General features: G+C 41.7%; 1 protein-coding gene across 4 annotated transcripts in view; it reads right to left on the reverse strand.

The window, feature by feature from the left end:
- The window catches only part of LOC128689731 (uncharacterized), a 365,227-nt gene that overhangs the window by 334,147 nt on the left and 11,830 nt on the right, over window positions 1–19,250 (reverse strand). For all 4 annotated transcript variants that reach the window (XM_070087631.1, XM_070087628.1, XM_070087629.1 and 1 more), the window contains exons 3-4: window positions 9,223–9,926; window positions 8,204–8,345 (exon numbers count right to left, since the gene is read on the reverse strand). In XM_070087631.1, the coding sequence (XP_069943732.1) occupies window positions 8,204–8,345; window positions 9,223–9,926 (846 nt within the window). The remainder of the gene's footprint in view (window positions 1–8,203; window positions 8,346–9,222; window positions 9,927–19,250) is intronic.

Consider the following 19,250-nt stretch of genomic DNA (forward strand, 5'->3'; position numbering starts at 1 on the left):
AAATGATACCTAGACAACAATCGCAGATGAGGCTTCACTAGACTGATCAAGTCATGCTCGGTTTCCACAGGCTTCTAGGAATCCTGGTTGATGACGAATACTTCCACAAGGTCAACGCTACACACAACGCTGTTGGCTGTTTTACCTGTTCACTCAGTCAGGTGTGACAAAACATACATGTTCACTCACTCATGTATGACAACATACTTGTTCACTGATTCAGATGTGACAGAACATACCTGTTCCTAGACTTTCACGAGAGAATATACCTTTTCCACCGACTCGGGTGAGGCACATATACTTGTTCATAAATGTACCAGCTAGTCAATTTGTGAAAGAACATGATCCATAAACACCATACAATTTTTAGCAGTGAATGCTTTGCTGTAATCATAAAACAGTCTCATAATAAAATATCATCATCACTGCCATTCTCACATCTGTCTACCACCATCTTGTTACGTCACTCAAGCAACAAGCTTTCAGAACAATTTAAAGCCAATCTGAAAACGTTTTGCATACTTGACTGTTGATATTCGAAAAACCTTCAGTACAGTCACAAAAAACGCATACTTGGAGACACTTTCTGAGTAACAATCACACACACACACAAAAAAAAAAACACTGGTGGATGTATGTCTAACAGAGGTGCGCCAAGAGTGGTGATGGTGAGTGTCAAGGGGCTAGGGTCCTTCCTTCAATTTCTCCCTTACATCTCTGTGAAGACCCTAACATGTGAAGTCAACGGTATTCACAGTAAAACGCTACACTATAAATCACTAATTGCCAAGAATTCACAGAATCGATGCAAAGTACGCTTATGAACGAATTCAAATATTAAATATCAAATCGCATATTCTGACGCGTGAAATACTAGGCGGATGTGGGTGCCACACTGTTGAAAGAGCAAGTGCCATGCAAACTTTACACACACTGGGCTGGTGCAAGAGTGTCTATACGTCACCTACCAGCCTCCTGTAATTCCAGACTCCAGGCTCACTGCTCAGCTCATACCGTTACTCATGACGGAGTTGGTGCCAAGGCTTCGCCCAAATTCTCGTACTCACTCAAACTTTCACGCAATTTCTTGCTACAATTACACGTCCTACGTATAAAATAGATTACAAACGAGGCTGCGGTAAAGTAATATCTAAGTGAAAAGAAAGATAAAGCATAATAAATTAATAGTACAGCGGAAGGATGGTGGGAAACGTGAGCGCTGGAGTTCGCTGTCACGGATCCCTTCCCCACCATCATGAACTTTCGTAAGAGTGACACGATCCAGCACTACAGCAGTATATACTGTTTGCTGCCTCTTTGTATTCACTTCACATAGGTGCCATTAGGAGCGCAATACGTAACAAATAATCGCTGAGCCCACACAATCATTACCCAAACATTCTTTACAATGAATATATGACGGCAGCGTCCGCTCTTGAAAGTCAATAGCACACCGCTAAATAAAAATAAATGTTCAATACTGTGTACTCGTGTATTTAATATTATATGAGAGGTCTGCCCTCCACCTGTCCAGTAGCAGTGTTGACACAGTGCTGAGGTTTCTTGCAACACTGCTGCAGTTGGTTCAGGCGGCCCCGACCACCACGTCACCTCAGTAGAGCAGAGTGCAACTTTTACCCTTCCTCACAGGCCTGCATCAAACCCTCCCCTCCCACCGATCCCGGGCCAACATCAACCCCTATTTGCCTCCCAGATCTACATCCTTTTCCCCTCCCAGACCTCCATCCTTTTCCCCTCCCAGACCTACATCCTTTTCCCCTCCCAGACCTACATCCTTTTCCCCTCCCAGACCTACATCCTTTTCCCCTCCCAGACCTACATCCTTTTCCCCTCCCAGACCTACATCCTTTTCCCCTCCCAGACCTACATCCTTTTCCCCTCCCAGACCTACATCCTCTTCCTCTCCGAGTCTTGAATGCTGGTGAAGAGCTTTCGATCCATGGAATCGAAGCTCTCCTCCCCTTTCTTGGAGTAAACATGATTACCCAACCCTTTCCTTACTGGTTTAGCACTTCCTTGTGAATATAAAATAGGATTACTGTTTGTTAAACTTCGACTATAGCTCACTGGTAGAGCACTGGGCTCGCAACCCACGAAACCTGCGTTCTTTACACATGATTGTTAGTCGAGTGTTGTGGGTCGCACCGAGGAGGGTGGTAGTATACCACAGAAAGCACAAGCTTGGAAATGAACTGATGTGGATAACAGCTCAGCCTGTAAATTTAACTATGGAAATAACAAATGGATCAGTAGTTAACCTACAACGTTGTGTGTGGATCACATAAGGCAATCACTTAATCCAAAATGCATACGCCAGTGATCTGGGCCCAGGTGATCACCTCCTCTCACTCTCAAACACTGTCAGGGTCACTATCTTCATTTATCAAGCTGTCACTACCTTCATCTAACACCACTGTCACAATTCGGCTTGCACAACTTATCAAGGACTTGCTTACCAGCTTGCTTCAATTGCAAGTTTAAACAATAATTTATCAGTTTTTAACTGAACCCAACTTAAGTGAGCATTCAAACGCTTGTCACGACCCTCTCTTTTCCTTAACTAAGCTTAAGCTTGTACTTAACAATTCTTTGGTCCGGATTAACACGACTACGACAGCTTATACCCTTACTAAACGCCTCATTCACCTACACAGGCATGACAATTTTATACTAACTAGACTAATATTAACATAAGCTTATGCGTGCTAACATGACTATACAACCTTAAGATTCCATTAAACACTACTTTGATATGGCCTAACATGACTCTACAACCTTATACTTTAATAACAAAAAAAGGTACAATACCGTGACTGGAACAATACACAAATAACCTTATACTTGCATTAAATACTACCATCATATGGGCTAACAGGGTTATACAAACTTATGCTTACATTAAACACCATGACTATACAGCCTTATTCACACAAGAAGCAACAACCTGTAAAATCATCTAATACTCTATACTTTAGTTCCAAGAACAGTAAAACCAACAGGTAGTATCATCATATCAGCTGAATTATTAATAGCCAAGCCAGCGCCGGTATCAGTAGCACGCTAGACACCACACACAAGAAACTGCCCATATTTGATATGAACAAAATGCATTCGTCAGCATCTGAACATGATTTATTTTTCTCATTTTACTTACTCTTTGTCATAATACTCACTATTGTACAACCTCATCCGTGCACTAGTTTAGCCGTTCCTTAAAATGCAACCCAATCATACAGCATCTGGGTGATCGTAAGAACTGAACGATAATATGAAGTTTTGCATACTTTGGAAAGTGAAGCATTTAGCGCCACCTCAGGTGCGTAGATAAAGTAAAGGACTAAATTATGAACGAATGAGACTGATAAAGCTCCTGAAGAGCGAAACGGAACCTAAATAAAATTTTTAATCACACTCGTACAGATCAGACAACAGATCAGCATAAAACTATACAAAAGAACTGATACATAAATGAAAGTACAAGTTTCTACGTAGAGAGCAGCCTGTGGTTGGACGAAACCCTTATTTGAGACTTCCTTACTGGTGTGGAGGAATCTGTCAAAACACTACTCTTCAAACAAACAAAATTTAAAAAGAATCACACCGAACTCTTAATCGGGTATAACATTCATTACTTGATTCAATCAATCATGACACTGGCCCAATATAAGCCCTCACCAAAGAATTTAAACTTCATTGTCTACCCCAAGATTCCAGAGAAAATAAGAATCCCAAAGATTCAAGAAATTTAAAATAAAAGTACGCCAGCATTTCAAAAGCACATCAAGAGATGTATGGCTCACTTCCTTGTGTGATGAAAGGTTAGGGAATGATTGATTAAATACGAAAGAATGTAGCAGAAGTTGATATACCGTCTGAGGGTACCATACAGTTAATAGTTGACATTGATGTTAAGTTAGGTCTTAAATAGTACGCTAAATATAGAGTATCGAAAGAATCGCGTTAAGGATAGACCATGTTCAGAGAAGGACGTCAAGGTCTGAGTGTCAAGAGCAGGACGCAAGGTCAGCGTGTCAAGATTACCATGACAGAGGCACCTTTTCAAGACTACCATGTCAAAGTTAACATGCTACAGGTAGCGTGATGACGCTAATTTTGGCTGCTGGGTAGCTGCGGTTAAATCCTGGACCATTAATAACAGTGCCGTGGTGTACTTAAGTGGTCGCCACACCTCAGCAATATTTTCCTTATATTCCCATCAACTGGGACTCACTAGGTGAAGCTGACTTGTACAGTTTACAAATATTTCCTTCATTTGCGACCCAGCCTTAAACCATCTAGGGAACCCTTCTATACTACATGACCAAGTTCAAACACAGAATACTGGTAACTGTAATGAGCTGACAACAGATGAACAAAAGTGTTTGTGTTAGTTTGAACATTTCTAACAACTACCAATCTGATGACAATGATAATGAAATTGACATGGATTCGACACGCTTGGGTTAGCCGTTTAAAAATTTATTCGATGTTGCACTAGTAAATCACCTCTTCGAGGCCTCCTTCCATTGTCTACAGAGAAACTCCCGTTGAACTCCGTAGCACCATGACAACAGAGTACACTCAGGTAGTGTGTCTCCCTATGACCGAACATAGGAACGAGCTTCCGCCTCTCCTTGTGCTGAAGAACCCACACGGGTTTAGCGCTTCACATATATAACTAGAATCTGCAGCAAACTAATAGAATGTGGCGAGGTTTTTATTATTTATGTTATGTACTTCCAGCAGGCATGCGTGAGCGTGTTTGATAGGAGTGAATGGAGACAAATGGTTTTTAATACTTGACGTGCTGTTGGAGTGTGAGCAAAGTAACATTTATGAAGGGGTTCAGGGAAACCGGCAGGCCGGACTTGAGTCCTGGAGATGGGAAGTACAGTGCCTGCACTCTGAAGGAGGGGTGTTAATGTTGCAGTTTAAAAACTGTAGTGTAAAGCACCCTTCTGGCACGACAGTGATGGAGTGAATGATGGTGAAAGTTTTTCTTTTTCGGGCCACCCTGCCTTGGTGGGAATCGGCCAGTGTGATAATAATAATAAAAAAAAAACTTATTTATTCATTCATTCATCTGAAGAGTGAAACTCGCGTGGGTTATTCAGCTCGAGGGGAGGTGTAGAATCGATCCTCAGTTCCCCAATAGAGAGACGAGCCACCGGCATATACAGGTGAAGAGCTACCTGCAGGTCTTCCGTGGGTCCAGGGTCACAGGTCATCCACCAGTCCGGTCATAGGTCATCCACCAATCCGGTCATAGGTCGTCCACCAGCCCTGATTCACTCACCAGCCGACACAATGTATTGTTAGCTGACCTGAATCTATAAATTTGGAGTTGATTCCGGGGTTCACTACCCCCGCAGCCCGGTTCCACACTTAACTTGATATTTTTAACCCGGAAAATAAACACGCGCAATTCTGTAGAACTGAGAAATGAGACCGTCGAAAAAAAAAAATAATGCTCACTGCTGCTGCTGTTGTGACTATACATCCATGTGACTACATATCGAGTCATGCCTTCAGTAATGCCTCCATGCTGACAGTGGTATGCAGTAACATGGATATAATGAGATCTTTGATTTTAGATTTTTCCTCAGAGGCGCATATTCCTAGGCAGTGTTTGTGAACCCAAGATTTAATGGGTATAGGTGCGGGAGCAAGCTTTTAACGTGACGAAGTGACAATTGTTCTGCAACTGTGGTTTTTCTTCAGCACAGTCGGCATTACACCTTCGCGTCAAGTGGAGAGAGTGACTAAAAGAAAATTCTTCAAAGATTGTCTTCAAGAAGCAAGAAAATGCTTGGCTACACGAGTTTAAAGTGGAGGTCAAGGTTAAGCGAACCTCACACACCATGAAACCACGTGACCATGACACACCACCACCACCACCATTATATAACGAACAAATTTAATTGCTGAAAAATGTGACCCAACAAACAGCGAAGCTAGGCACGCAACAACAAAACACCAGTTAAGATCTGCAATAATTTTTTTATATTATTAAATCACGGAGAGTTCTCCGTTTTCCCATGTTACAAAATGCCACAGTGGCTCCAGCAGCATTCTCAGAACACTTGCGAGTGGATGGCTGAGAAACTGAAGTGAATTAAACAGTAAGTACAGTAAGTCCTTACCCCCACCCCAACCCCGTACCCCCCCCCACACACACACACAACCATTCAAACCAAAATCCCTGGCGCCAACCCCAGGGTCACCCCAAATTCAACTCCACACGCGCGTACCCACCCCCATCCCTCAGCCAACACTATCCCCATCCCTCAGCCAACACTATCCCCATCCCTCAGCCAACACTATCCCCATCCCTCAGCCAACACTATCCCCATCCCTCAGCCAACACTATCCCCATCCCTCAGCCAACACTATCCCCATCCCTCAGCCAACACTATCCCCATCCCTCAGCCAACACTATCCCCATCCCTCCGCCAACACTATCCCCATCCCTCCGCCAACACTATCCCCATCCAGCATTATCTCCGTTTAAAGCAGGTGAAATTACAGATCTAGAGAGTGAACAGACAATCTTTACTGCACATATAAGTTCTATCAAACACCTCAACTATTGGGAACGCTTGGAAGCACTTGTACTCGTTGGAACGCAGGAAAGATATATCACAATCTACACTTGGAAAATTCTAGAAGGAATGGTCCCGAATCTGCACACAGAAATTACTCTCTACGAAAGTAAAAGACTGGGCAGGCGGTGCAAAATGTCCCCAGTGAAAAGTAGGGGCGCCATTGGTATACTAAGAGAAAACACCCTAAGTGCCCGGGGCCCAAAACTTCAACAGCCTCCCACCAGCCATAAGGAAAATTACCAACAGGCCCCTGGCTGCCTTCAAGAGGGAGCTGGACAAAGTCGGTGCCGGATCAGCCGGGCTGTGGTTAGTATGTTGGACTACGTGCAGCAGTAACAGCCTGGTTGATCAGGTGCTGATCCACCGGGAGGACTGGTCGTGAACCGGGCCGCGGGGGCGTTGATCCCCGGAATACCCTCCAGGTAGACTTCAGTATCCCCATCTTCTGCCAACTACTATTACTTGGTGAATTCTCGCATCCAAAAATCATAATTAACAATAAAGTAAACTTGAAGCAAGAAGTTGGAACTTACCTTTGAGCAAATCTTGTCAACTAATATATGAAATAGAAGAATTCTTTTATTGTATTATAAATGGAAAAATAGTAAAATAAAAAATCTGGAATTAACTGGATGCAGGAAGATGGCCACATTAAATCACTGTCATTGATTAAATGTCAAGACAAGAAATAAATTTCTGCAGCTCATGTGATGTTTATTTATAAAATTAAACATTCTGAATTTAATTTACGGGGACGAATAAGAATTGAAATTTATTATATAATTGCATCACCTGAGTTTTGTAGCCGTATAATATGATGGTCTGTGACAGGGGTGAGGAACCTGCTGCCTTCTAAGGCATTAGTGAGGCCTTCTGAGTAAATTATTTTTCTTGAAATTATATAATTAACTTTTTACAAAATAACCGACATTTCGCAGTATATCTCGTCAAAATTTCTTAATGCGGCCTTATTTGATTACAGCTAATTTTAATACGACCTTCGAACATAAAAAGGTTCCCTACCCCGAAACCCTCTCCAGGTAAACTCCAGCCAACCCCTGGTCTGGGACCATGACGTGAGGCGATAACTTGCAGAACGAACAACAGGCAACAAACCGATATCCCATATTTAAATATATAAAACTCAATCCAGTCGATATAATTAGGTATTAACCATCCAGTTTCCTAGTTTAGACTGGATAAGTGTTATTAGCCATGGTGGTGCACTCCTTCACTAACCTGAGTCTGGAAAGAAGAAATTCAACAATGAAAAAAATATGCCGTAACAGGCTAAGTAAAATTTGACCTCGAATTTGTACAAGACAACTTTTAGTTGAATACAATGCAGAATACACAGTGGAATAAATGCATACAACCTTGATCCCAGTGTAACGGGTATACCTTTGATGAGTTCCGAGTTTTTCTACTCCCGCAGCCCGGAGATGGACAGGCTCCTCTGGTGTTTGTCTGGTCAGCCAGGCTGGTATGTACACTGACCGTTTCCTTTAACTCACATTTTGGCACTCAAAATATTCTTGATGTTAATTAGCAAAGTAAAAAAATTAAGCAGCACTCACTTTGACTTGCGCCTGTTGAGCGAGTTGGTATGGAGCTCTGCGGAGGTCGTCGCGAGGCTCAGACAATCTAGCGCTGGGCTAGACGACCCCGACAGCGAAGACAACGAGAAGCTCAACGGACCCAGCCCGCCTACACAACTGCCTGCAGAAACAACAATATTTATCACATGTCTTTGTTCTTCCTGCTGTGATGAATGAGAGAAAAACCCACGAGATAAAAATATCAAGAACAGTTATCTGTACATTTTAACCACCAGCTGAGGTCCTCATCAATAGATACAGGGGAATAAAGAGACTGATCCACCACATTTTTTTTTTTGTTCTTATATTCAAAGAATTTTAGGAGACCAATTACCCTCGCACTCCGGAATAAATACAGCCCAGCATGAGAGATCATTCGAACAACTTCACATCCTTATATAGGAACAGGCTACTATAAGATGTCATTAAGCATCTTAAGAACTCAAAGAGCACCGTTCCGACACATGGAACTCCCTACTCTGCCTACCACTATAAAAAATATACTCTCCTTGCCTTGGAGCTGATGAGCAGAACTTCAGCTGGTGGTTGAAATAAACAGACAAGCATTATTCCTTTTTTTTGTCTAATAAGGGTTTCTCTCTCTCTCATATTACTGTTTTCATTAGCGCAACAGTAGCAGAACTGATAATAGACATAATTTAGTAAAAGATATTAGTAGTAAGCATAATATATAACAGTTGTAACAGCAGTAGCACCAGCAATAGGGGTAGTAATAGCGATAGCAGTAGTCGTTTAGTACTATTACTACTAGTAGTACTAGTAGCAGTAACAGTACTAGTAGTAGTACCAGTAATAGTAACAGTAAAAGTAGTACCAGTAGTAGTAGAAACAGTATATCATTAATAGTAAATTACTGACACTTGTTTCTGCAACTATTTTTATAACTATTTTTTATTACTTTTTTTTCTTAATTTTATCACCTTCAAGGAGATGATACTGTAACTAAAGTTAGACGACAGACACACAATAAAGCTTACCTTTATCGTTGTTCATTATAGTGATGCTTGTGTCGTCAACTAGTGGTTTGCTTGAAGGTTTTTTCTGGAAATTATATGAAGAATGCCATAGTGTCGCTGGGTTTGGCCCGCGACAAGCTTTGGCACTGGATGAAGGTCTGGGACAAGGGGGTACTAGGTTCCAGTTTGAAAAGTTAGGCGAGAGGGAGTTTGAGTTGTGAATCGGATAAACAGGTAGAGAAGTGTGCTGAGGAGAAAGAGTAGATCCAAGAAAAGACTTCACAGCAAGTAATCTAGTCTCAGGTACTAGTTTAAGGAAGTCTCTTTTGGCACTATTATTGGATGTGGGGTTTGATTTTAGTCCCCCATCCAGTTTCTCTGCAGAAGTACAATTTTCTCTATCAGACGTTGTTAACAGGTAACTATTACTCTCCCCGTCGCTCTGTTGAAGAAAACGATTTTCACCATTTTCTACTATTCGCACGTGTGGGCCGTCACCTTCCTTGGGATACTCTAATAAAGGTGACACCGATGTCGTCTCGCCATGGAGGGTGTTTCTCGAGGTTGTTCTACTTTCCGTCCATGAACTCTGTGATTCCTCGTCAACGAGATCGAAATTCAGCACAAATTCTTCGTCTCGTATAAGAGCTGGGAATGGACTTTCCGCGGAATCGCTGAAATAATCGCTGCTGACACTGTTAGTTCGTGTCTTCAGTGACGGAGACCTGAAATACAAAATACATGAAGCTTTTACATATATATTTTAACAGATTTTTCTTCATATACATTAACATACATTTAATATATAATTCAGCATATTTCTTATATAAATGACGAATGCAGGTCAGATGTGTTTATGTGACAAACTTAATGATTAAAGATGGAATGTAATTAAAAATAAGGCGCTCAACAGCCTCTGGGGATAAAATCACCGATGAATATCTGAAGATTATTTTATTCTGATTATAACCCAGAATGTTAGTAACACAGGATAACCTCCGAAAGTCTATTTCACTTAGGGAAGAGGGCCACGGGACAGTAAGATATGACCCACAACATTAGGCTTAACACTCAGGTTTTATATTTACAGAAGCAACAGGTGCAAGGAAACAAACATACTCATGTTTCTCACCCGCCCCTAGACCGAACCCATTTCTTTCGGATGTGACTCGAAGACGCTACCACTACATATTTAACTGGTCACAGTTATCTGGAGATTATTAAAGAAAATAGGAGGAAGCCAGCATCATCCACACACTGTACAAAATGTACGTGAAATGAATTAGTGAATATATAATAAAATACATTTGCATATTTAGTGGAACATAGAAAGGGCTCACGTGCAGTGCTGTGGCCACTGTAGCATTGTTTCAGTATTAATATCGAGGTCGAGAGCCCCCTTCCCCGAACTACACTCACGCCCCTCCCGTATTTCCTCAGTGAAAGTGTTTTTCTAATCTTTTTATATATTTTTTTTAGGAGGAAATGTTTAGTGATACTATAAACTCTAAAACAACCAAAACGTAGAAAAATAACTATCGTAGTCACGTCCACTATAGGTCTTACCCACTACGGACATTATAAAGAAAAACTGTCTAGTATCATGCATTACACCAAGCATGTTACCGGGTAAAAAAAAAAAAAAGCATATTAACTATAACCCTTCAGTAGCATTTGCGAGGATATCCTAAAAACTTCTTTCAGAGGCCTAAACAAGGAATCATTTTGGACTTGATACACATAACATGCCTATTAGAGTACAGTATGCGTCGCCAAAACTGGAACGCCCATGTGAATAAGCTTGTAAAGAAACTCGACAAAATTCAAAATTCATTTTCCTTGCGGTTGTGATAACATTACTGTGATCCTTGAATGTGAGATCCTCTGAAATTATCACTCCTAATGTTCAAGTACTCAGATACGTAAATGACATTATCTTTCAACATCACAGCTAATTCTTAAGTTCATTCATCCTGGTAAATGTTGAAAATTTGTATGTTCGACATTTATTTTACAAAAATCACTTCCTGTTAATTTTTTCTTGCAGTTTCTTTTATTAGCCAGTTTAAAAAGTTAATACTTATCAAAGACTGTTAGCGAGAATTAGTCAACGTAATGTATGGTAATACGGTAACGAAAGACCGCAGGTAAGATGAGTGATTAGAAAAAAATCATAAGAAACTAATGTAAGAGTTGAAGGTAGACTTACTACATGTAAGCGAGTCTTAAACCAGGCCTCTTGACCGATTCCTAGGTCACGCAGGCTGTTGGTGCTCGCGGCACGCAATCCAACCTAAGCATCACAATCTGACTGTTGCGACCAGGGATACACAGTAAGATCCTCTATATAAACGGTGAATTTCTAGTAATCATAGGTACACGAACAATTAGGAAAGGATCTAATAACCGACGGTCAACTTGGTATCTGAGAGCAAAATAAATCCACTGTATATGGATGTTTAAAGTAAGTGTGCGTGACCGTCCACACCGCTGAGAAAATATGATGAATAAGGAGAAGTGACGAGCAGGACACCTGGTTAAGGACCTCCGGCAGCGCGAGGCGGAAGCACAAGACACTCGCAAAAGAAACGTACCACGACAGTGATGCAAATTAACGCTTTCCTTTGAAGATTTGAAACTGTTCACTGGTCCCCGAAGAAATAATTTGTCTTTAAAAAGTGAAACAGTTTTATCCTCTCTTGTTAGACAGGTCAGTAGGTACATCCTGAAGATCACATGTGCCTGCTCTACATGTAACCAGTATCAAGGCATTTCTACTCTACCAATACACCCCCTAGCTGTCTTTACGAGGAAGCTGAGCAGACACCTAAACTCAGTACCTGACCAGTCAAACTGTGGTTCATACGTCGGTTTGCATGCGGCCGGCAGTAACAGCCTGAACATTAAAATGGTATAAAATACCGACAGATTGTTAGGTAAGACACATATGCAACAGTTAGGTATCTTTATTTTGAAACGTTTCGCCTACACAGTAGGCTTCTTCAGTCGAGTACAGAAAAGTTGATAGAAGCAGAAGATACTTGAAGACGATGTAATCAGTCCATCACCCTTAAAGTTTTGAGGTGGTCAGTCCCTCAGTCTGGAGAAGAGCATTGTTCCGTTGTCTGAAACAATATGAAGTTGAAGTGACAGAATCGGGCCTTATATAGTCCCAGGAGGTGAGACGTAGGTTGATTTGGGAGGGCAGGTCCTTCTCAAACCCAGCCGTTCTCACTAGTAGAGGTTGTCGAAGTAGATGGTCTGTACCAAGATACCCTTGTGTTGCAGTGTCTGACAGAATGAACATTAAAATGGTATAAAATACCGACAGATTGTTAGGTAAGACACATATGCAACAGTTAGGTATCTTTATTTTGAAACGTTTCGCCTACACAGTAGGCTTCTTCAGTCGAGTACAGAAAAGTTGATAGAAGCAGAAGATACTTGAAGACGATGTAATCAGTCCATCACCCTTAAAGTTTTGAGGTGGTCAGTCCCTCAGTCTGGAGAAGAGCATTGTTCCGTTGTCTGAAACAATATGAAGTTGAAGTGACAGAATCGGGCCTTATATAGTCCCAGGAGGTGAGACGTAGGTTGATTTGGGAGGGCAGGTCCTTCTCAAACCCAGCCGTTCTCACTAGTAGAGGTTGTCGAAGTAGATGGTCTGTACCAAGATACCCTTGTGTTGCAGTGTCTGACAGAATGAACATTAAAATGGTATAAAATACCGACAGATTGTTAGGTAAGACACATATGCAACAGTTAGGTATCTTTATTTTGAAACGTTTCGCCTACACAGTAGGCTTCTTCAGTCGAGTACAGAAAAGTTGATAGAAGCAGAAGATACTTGAAGACGATGTAATCAGTCCATCACCCTTAAAGTTTTGAGGTGGTCAGTCCCTCAGTCTGGAGAAGAGCATTGTTCCGTTGTCTGAAACAATATGAAGTTGAAGTGACAGAATCGGGCCTTATATAGTCCCAGGAGGTGAGACGTAGGTTGATTTGGGAGGGCAGGTCCTTCTCAAACCCAGCCGTTCTCACTAGTAGAGGTTGTCGAAGTAGATGGTCTGTACCAAGATACCCTTGTGTTGCAGTGTCTGACAGAATGAACATTAAAATGGTATAAAATACCGACAGATTGTTAGGTAAGACACATATGCAACAGTTAGGTATCTTTATTTTGAAACGTTTCGCCTACACAGTAGGCTTCTTCAGTCGAGTACAGAAAAGTTGATAGAAGCAGAAGATACTTGAAGACGATGTAATCAGTCCATCACCCTTAAAGTTTTGAGGTGGTCAGTCCCTCAGTCTGGAGAAGAGCATTGTTCCGTTGTCTGAAACAATATGAAGTTGAAGTGACAGAATCGGGCCTTATATAGTCCCAGGAGGTGAGACGTAGGTTGATTTGGGAGGGCAGGTCCTTCTCAAACCCAGCCGTTCTCACTAGTAGAGGTTGTCGAAGTAGATGGTCTGTACCAAGATACCCTTGTGTTGCAGTGTCTGACAGAATGAACATTAAAATGGTATAAAATACCGACAGATTGTTAGGTAAGACACATATGCAACAGTTAGGTATCTTTATTTTGAAACGTTTCGCCTACACAGTAGGCTTCTTCAGTCGAGTACAGAAAAGTTGATAGAAGCAGAAGATACTTGAAGACGATGTAATCAGTCCATCACCCTTAAAGTTTTGAGGTGGTCAGTCCCTCAGTCTGGAGAAGAGCATTGTTCCGTTGTCTGAAACAATATGAAGTTGAAGTGACAGAATCGGGCCTTATATAGTCCCAGGAGGTGAGACGTAGGTTGATTTGGGAGGGCAGGTCCTTCTCAAACCCAGCCGTTCTCACTAGTAGAGGTTGTCGAAGTAGATGGTCTGTACCAAGATACCCTTGTGTTGCAGTGTCTGACAGAATGAACATTAAAATGGTATAAAATACCGACAGATTGTTAGGTAAGACACATATGCAACAGTTAGGTATCTTTATTTTGAAACGTTTCGCCTACACAGTAGGCTTCTTCAGTCGAGTACAGAAAAGTTGATAGAAGCAGAAGATACTTGAAGACGATGTAATCAGTCCATCACCCTTAAAGTTTTGAGGTGGTCAGTCCCTCAGTCTGGAGAAGAGCATTGTTCCGTTGTCTGAAACAATATGAAGTTGAAGTGACAGAATCGGGCCTTATATAGTCCCAGGAGGTGAGACGTAGGTTGATTTGGGAGGGCAGGTCCTTCTCAAACCCAGCCGTTCTCACTAGTAGAGGTTGTCGAAGTAGATGGTCTGTACCAAGATACCCTTGTGTTGCAGTGTCTGACAGAATGAACATTAAAATGGTATAAAATACCGACAGATTGTTAGGTAAGACACATATGCAACAGTTAGGTATCTTTATTTTGAAACGTTTCGCCTACACAGTAGGCTTCTTCAGTCGAGTACAGAAAAGTATCTTCTGCTTCTATCAACTTTTCTGTACTCGACTGAAGAAGCCTACTGTGTAGGCGAAACGTTTCAAAATAAAGATACCTAACTGTTGCATATATGTCTTACCTAACAATCTGTCGGTATTTTATACCATTTTAATGTTCATTCTGTCAGACACTGCAACACAAGGGTATCTTGGTACAGACCATCTACTTCGACAACCTCTACTAGTGAGAACGGCTGGGTTTGAGAAGGACCTGCCCTCCCAAATCAACCTACGTCTCACCTCCTGGGACTATATAAGGCCCGATTCTGTCACTTCAACTTCATATTGTTTCAGACAACGGAACAATGCTCTTCTCCAGACTGAGGGACTGACCACCTCAAAACTTTAAGGGTGATGGACTGATTACATCGTCTTCAAGTATCTTCTGCTTCTATCAACTTTTCTGTACTCGACTGAAGAAGCCTACTGTGTAGGCGAAACGTTTCAAAATAAAGATACCTAACCGATTCTGTCACTTCAACTTCATATTGTTTCAGACAACGGAACAATGCTCTTCTCCAGACTGAGGGACTGACCACCTCAAAACTTTAAGGGTGATGGACTGATTACATCGTCTTCAAGTATCTTCTGCTTCTATCAACTTTTCTGTACTCGACTGAAGAAGCCTACTGTGTAGGCGAAACGTTTCAAAATAAAGATACCTAACTGTTGCATATGTGTCTTACCTAACAATCTGTCGGTATTTTATACCATTTTAATGTTCATTCTGTCAGACACTGCAACACAAGGGTATCTTGGTACAGACCATCTACTTCGACAACCTCTACTAGTGAGAACGGCTGGGTTTGAGAAGGACCTGCCCTCCCAAATCAACCTACGTCTCACCTCCTGGGACTATATAAGGCCCGATTCTGTCACTTCAACTTCATATTGTTTCAGACAACGGAACAATGCTCTTCTCCAGACTGAGGGACTGACCACCTCAAAACTTTAAGGGTGATGGACTGATTACATCGTCTTCAAGTATCTTCTGCTTCTATCAACTTTTCTGTACTCGACTGAAGAAGCCTACTGTGTAGGCGAAACGTTTCAAAATAAAGATACCTAACTGTTGCATATGTGTCTTACCTAACAATCTGTCGGTATTTTATACCATTTTAATGTTCATTCTGTCAGACACTGCAACACAAGGGTATCTTGGTACAGACCATCTACTTCGACAACCTCTACTAGTGAGAACGGCTGGGTTTGAGAAGGACCTGCCCTCCCAAATCAACCTACGTCTCACCTCCTGGGACTATATAAGGCCCGATTCTGTCACTTCAACTTCATATTGTTTCAGACAACGGAACAATGCTCTTCTCCAGACTGAGGGACTGACCACCTCAAAACTTTAAGGGTGATGGACTGATTACATCGTCTTCAAGTATCTTCTGCTTCTATCAACTTTTCTGTACTCGACTGAAGAAGCCTACTGTGTAGGCGAAACGTTTCAAAATAAAGATACCTAACTGTTGCATATGTGTCTTACCTAACAGTAACAGCCTGGTTGATCAGGCCCTTATCTACCGCGAGGCCTGGTCATTGACAGGGCCGCTGGGGAATTGACCCCCGGAACACCTTCCAAGTATACCAGTTCGACCTTAGGCTAAGCTTACTAGCCAAGTGTTTGATCCATCAAGCTATTGCTGTTAGGGGGCCATCACATTCTCGTTGATCTGTAACATGGCGGAGGTGGTAATCCAGTTTCCTCATGAAAACTTTTGCATTTGTTCCAACAATAGTTCTGATATCTGTTGACAGTATTTTTGTCAGCATAGTTGCTGATCCCTGTGTTATATAGCATAGCATATTAGTATCGTCCATGTGCTTTAGATTCGTTCTCCCTTGCTCATATTGCGTGTTATAGCGTTAATTTTTTCAACCGGGGGGAGTCATCCACTCCACCGAGTTTGTTCTTTCCTCCAGTAAGAAAGAACTGTTACCTTTATTCCAGAACAAACAGCCTACTGGAAGGTCAGCCAGATGGACCTTGACTATCCAAGAGTTTAATCCCACTTTTGAACATTTACCTGGCAAGTCGAATGTAGTCGCAGATGCTTTATCGCGACACGTTAGTGTAGTTACTGCAGATCCTCCATTTACTGTCGAGGATGTCAAAAATGCCCAAAGAACCGATCCCTTGTGTTCTGGTGATTCGATTCCTGCTCCAGGAAGATCTTATTCTTACTGTGAAGCCACCAGCACCCATTAGTGACTTTGTAATGAGCCAAGAATTACTGTATCGAATAGTTGAGTTGAGTACTCCTAGCAGACGAATTAGTAATTCCAGTCACTAGTGATTGTAGCTGTATCTTTTGTAGATACTCGTTCAGACTGTCCTCAGTCAAGGCATGTGTTAGCCATTGCAGAGGAATTCGATCCTCCCAGAGATGATAACCATTCTGCATACGTAAACCTTACCCTCGCAGAATTGGGTTTAAATGTAAACAGCCTGTATAATTAGATGTCCGAGATGAATGAAATTATCAACTGTGTGTTTTGTTATTAGCTGATCAGTTTGTCAGAAATTTTCGTTTTCACGTTCCCTCCGTATTCTGAGAATTTGACAGTAATGATCTGACTGCGCAACAAATGCCTTTGCTGTTAATTTCACCTTGTATGTATATATATATATATATATATATATATATATATATATATATATATATATATATATATATATATATATATATATATATATATATATATATATATATATATATATATATATATATATTCTTCCTCAGAATCCGTAGTGCATGAATACAGATCGATCGATCAATTCCATCCATATTGTACAATGATTTGTTCTTATAGTTTGTAATGCATTACGTTAAAACTCATTACGTTAACACCCATTACGTAAAACTCACGTTGCAACATCCATTATGATACCATCCATTAGTTCTAAGTTATATATGAATTTGTTATTGTATAGAATCAGCCCAGAACCGCCTGCCTGTCCAGCCTATAGATAGTAGTGTATGTCGAGACGACATACGTAACATGACCGAGCTGTCAGCATAGTTGCTGATCCCTGTGTTATATAGCATAGCATATTAGTATCGTCCATGTGCTTTAGATACGAGATCCCTTGTAGGCCTGTGACTTTGTGTGACGTCACGGGATGCGCATGTGTAGGCTCGTACCTCTGCCTCCCTCTCAGTCGGCGTAGACCTACAGGCGAAGACGGGCAGAGGCTGGGCTCCACATTCATCATCACAGTCTGACAATATATATGTTACCATCCAACAAGTGTGTCTACCTTCAACCCTCGTTATCTCCATTTAAGAACCCTTTACGATATTTTGAAGAATCTTAGGCCACGGATGTTGAAGTGTTCTCTTATTCTTATCTATGGCGGGTATATCGAATTAGTGAAAAGCTATGAAGTACATAAGTTATTTGAGAATATGAACGCATTCTGAAAGAACATATATACATATAACCAGCACTTAGAGGAGCAAGCTTATGACGACGCTTCGGTCCGTCCTGGACGTCATAACTGGACAAATTTCTGAAGTCAGTTCCTGATCAGCCAAGCCGTTATGCTTACGTTGGCCATTGTGCGGCTATCACCAACAGTCTGGCTGAACAGGACATCCACCGGGAGGTCTGGTCTGGGAGCAGGACGGGGGGGGCGAGTTGAACCTCGGAACACTTTCCAGGTAGGCTTCAAATAGTGCGGGTTATTTATATATTGTTCCAGTCATGGTGTTGTGAGAATATTCTTTCCAAAATAACTTTTTATGAGACAAGGGCACTGAGTCAGTTTTTGTTCAGCAGAGCTGTATTGCAGAAGTTGGATTACGTCTTGCAAGTACCAACAGCTTAACTGCTAACTTTGTCTACCACGCCGCCTCATCCGGGACTGGGCTGCCAGGGCGATCAACCCAGGAATCATTAACATGTAGATAATACGAGAGCACAAGGCACGGTAGAAGGCGCAAATATTCACAATAAGTGGACTACGAGGTAACAAACACACGACTACAAGGTAACACAAACCTGAAGTGTTCAAGACATTTCAACAACCTTCAAATACAAATGGAAATGCCAACAAACCCTGAGCCGTCTTCATGAGAAAACATGATAAATTCCTCCAAATCATTCCTCATCAACTTCGCTGAGATGCCTTCGCCGGATGGCGTGCTACAGGCAACAACACCCTGACTGACCAGTGACCAGGCCATCAACCTGGAATCATCACGCGAACAATGAATCCTGATTGATAGATGGCTATACCAGGTATAGACACACTGGCACCTGCGAAACCACAAGAAGACAGTGATGACGCGTAGGACAAAATAATGAAAACTTAGTAGATACTAATAAGAGGCAGAGGAGTGACAACAGGCAAAAATAGGCAACACACACACACACACAGATAGGAGGCCTGGTCACAGACCGGGCCGCGGGGGCGTTGACCCCCGAAACTCTCTCCAGGTAAACTCCAGGTAAACACACACTTACAAATAAGCGCTTCTCCGATACCGCTTTTTTTTTTTGTACTAAATATTTTTTCCTATTAATTTGTCGTTAGCTTCATGAAGTCAGTGACAGACTTTTATATATAAATGTTT

This window comes from Cherax quadricarinatus, chromosome 22, assembly GCF_038502225.1.
Source record: "Cherax quadricarinatus isolate ZL_2023a chromosome 22, ASM3850222v1, whole genome shotgun sequence".
NCBI classification, from domain to species: domain Eukaryota; kingdom Metazoa; phylum Arthropoda; class Malacostraca; order Decapoda; family Parastacidae; genus Cherax; species Cherax quadricarinatus.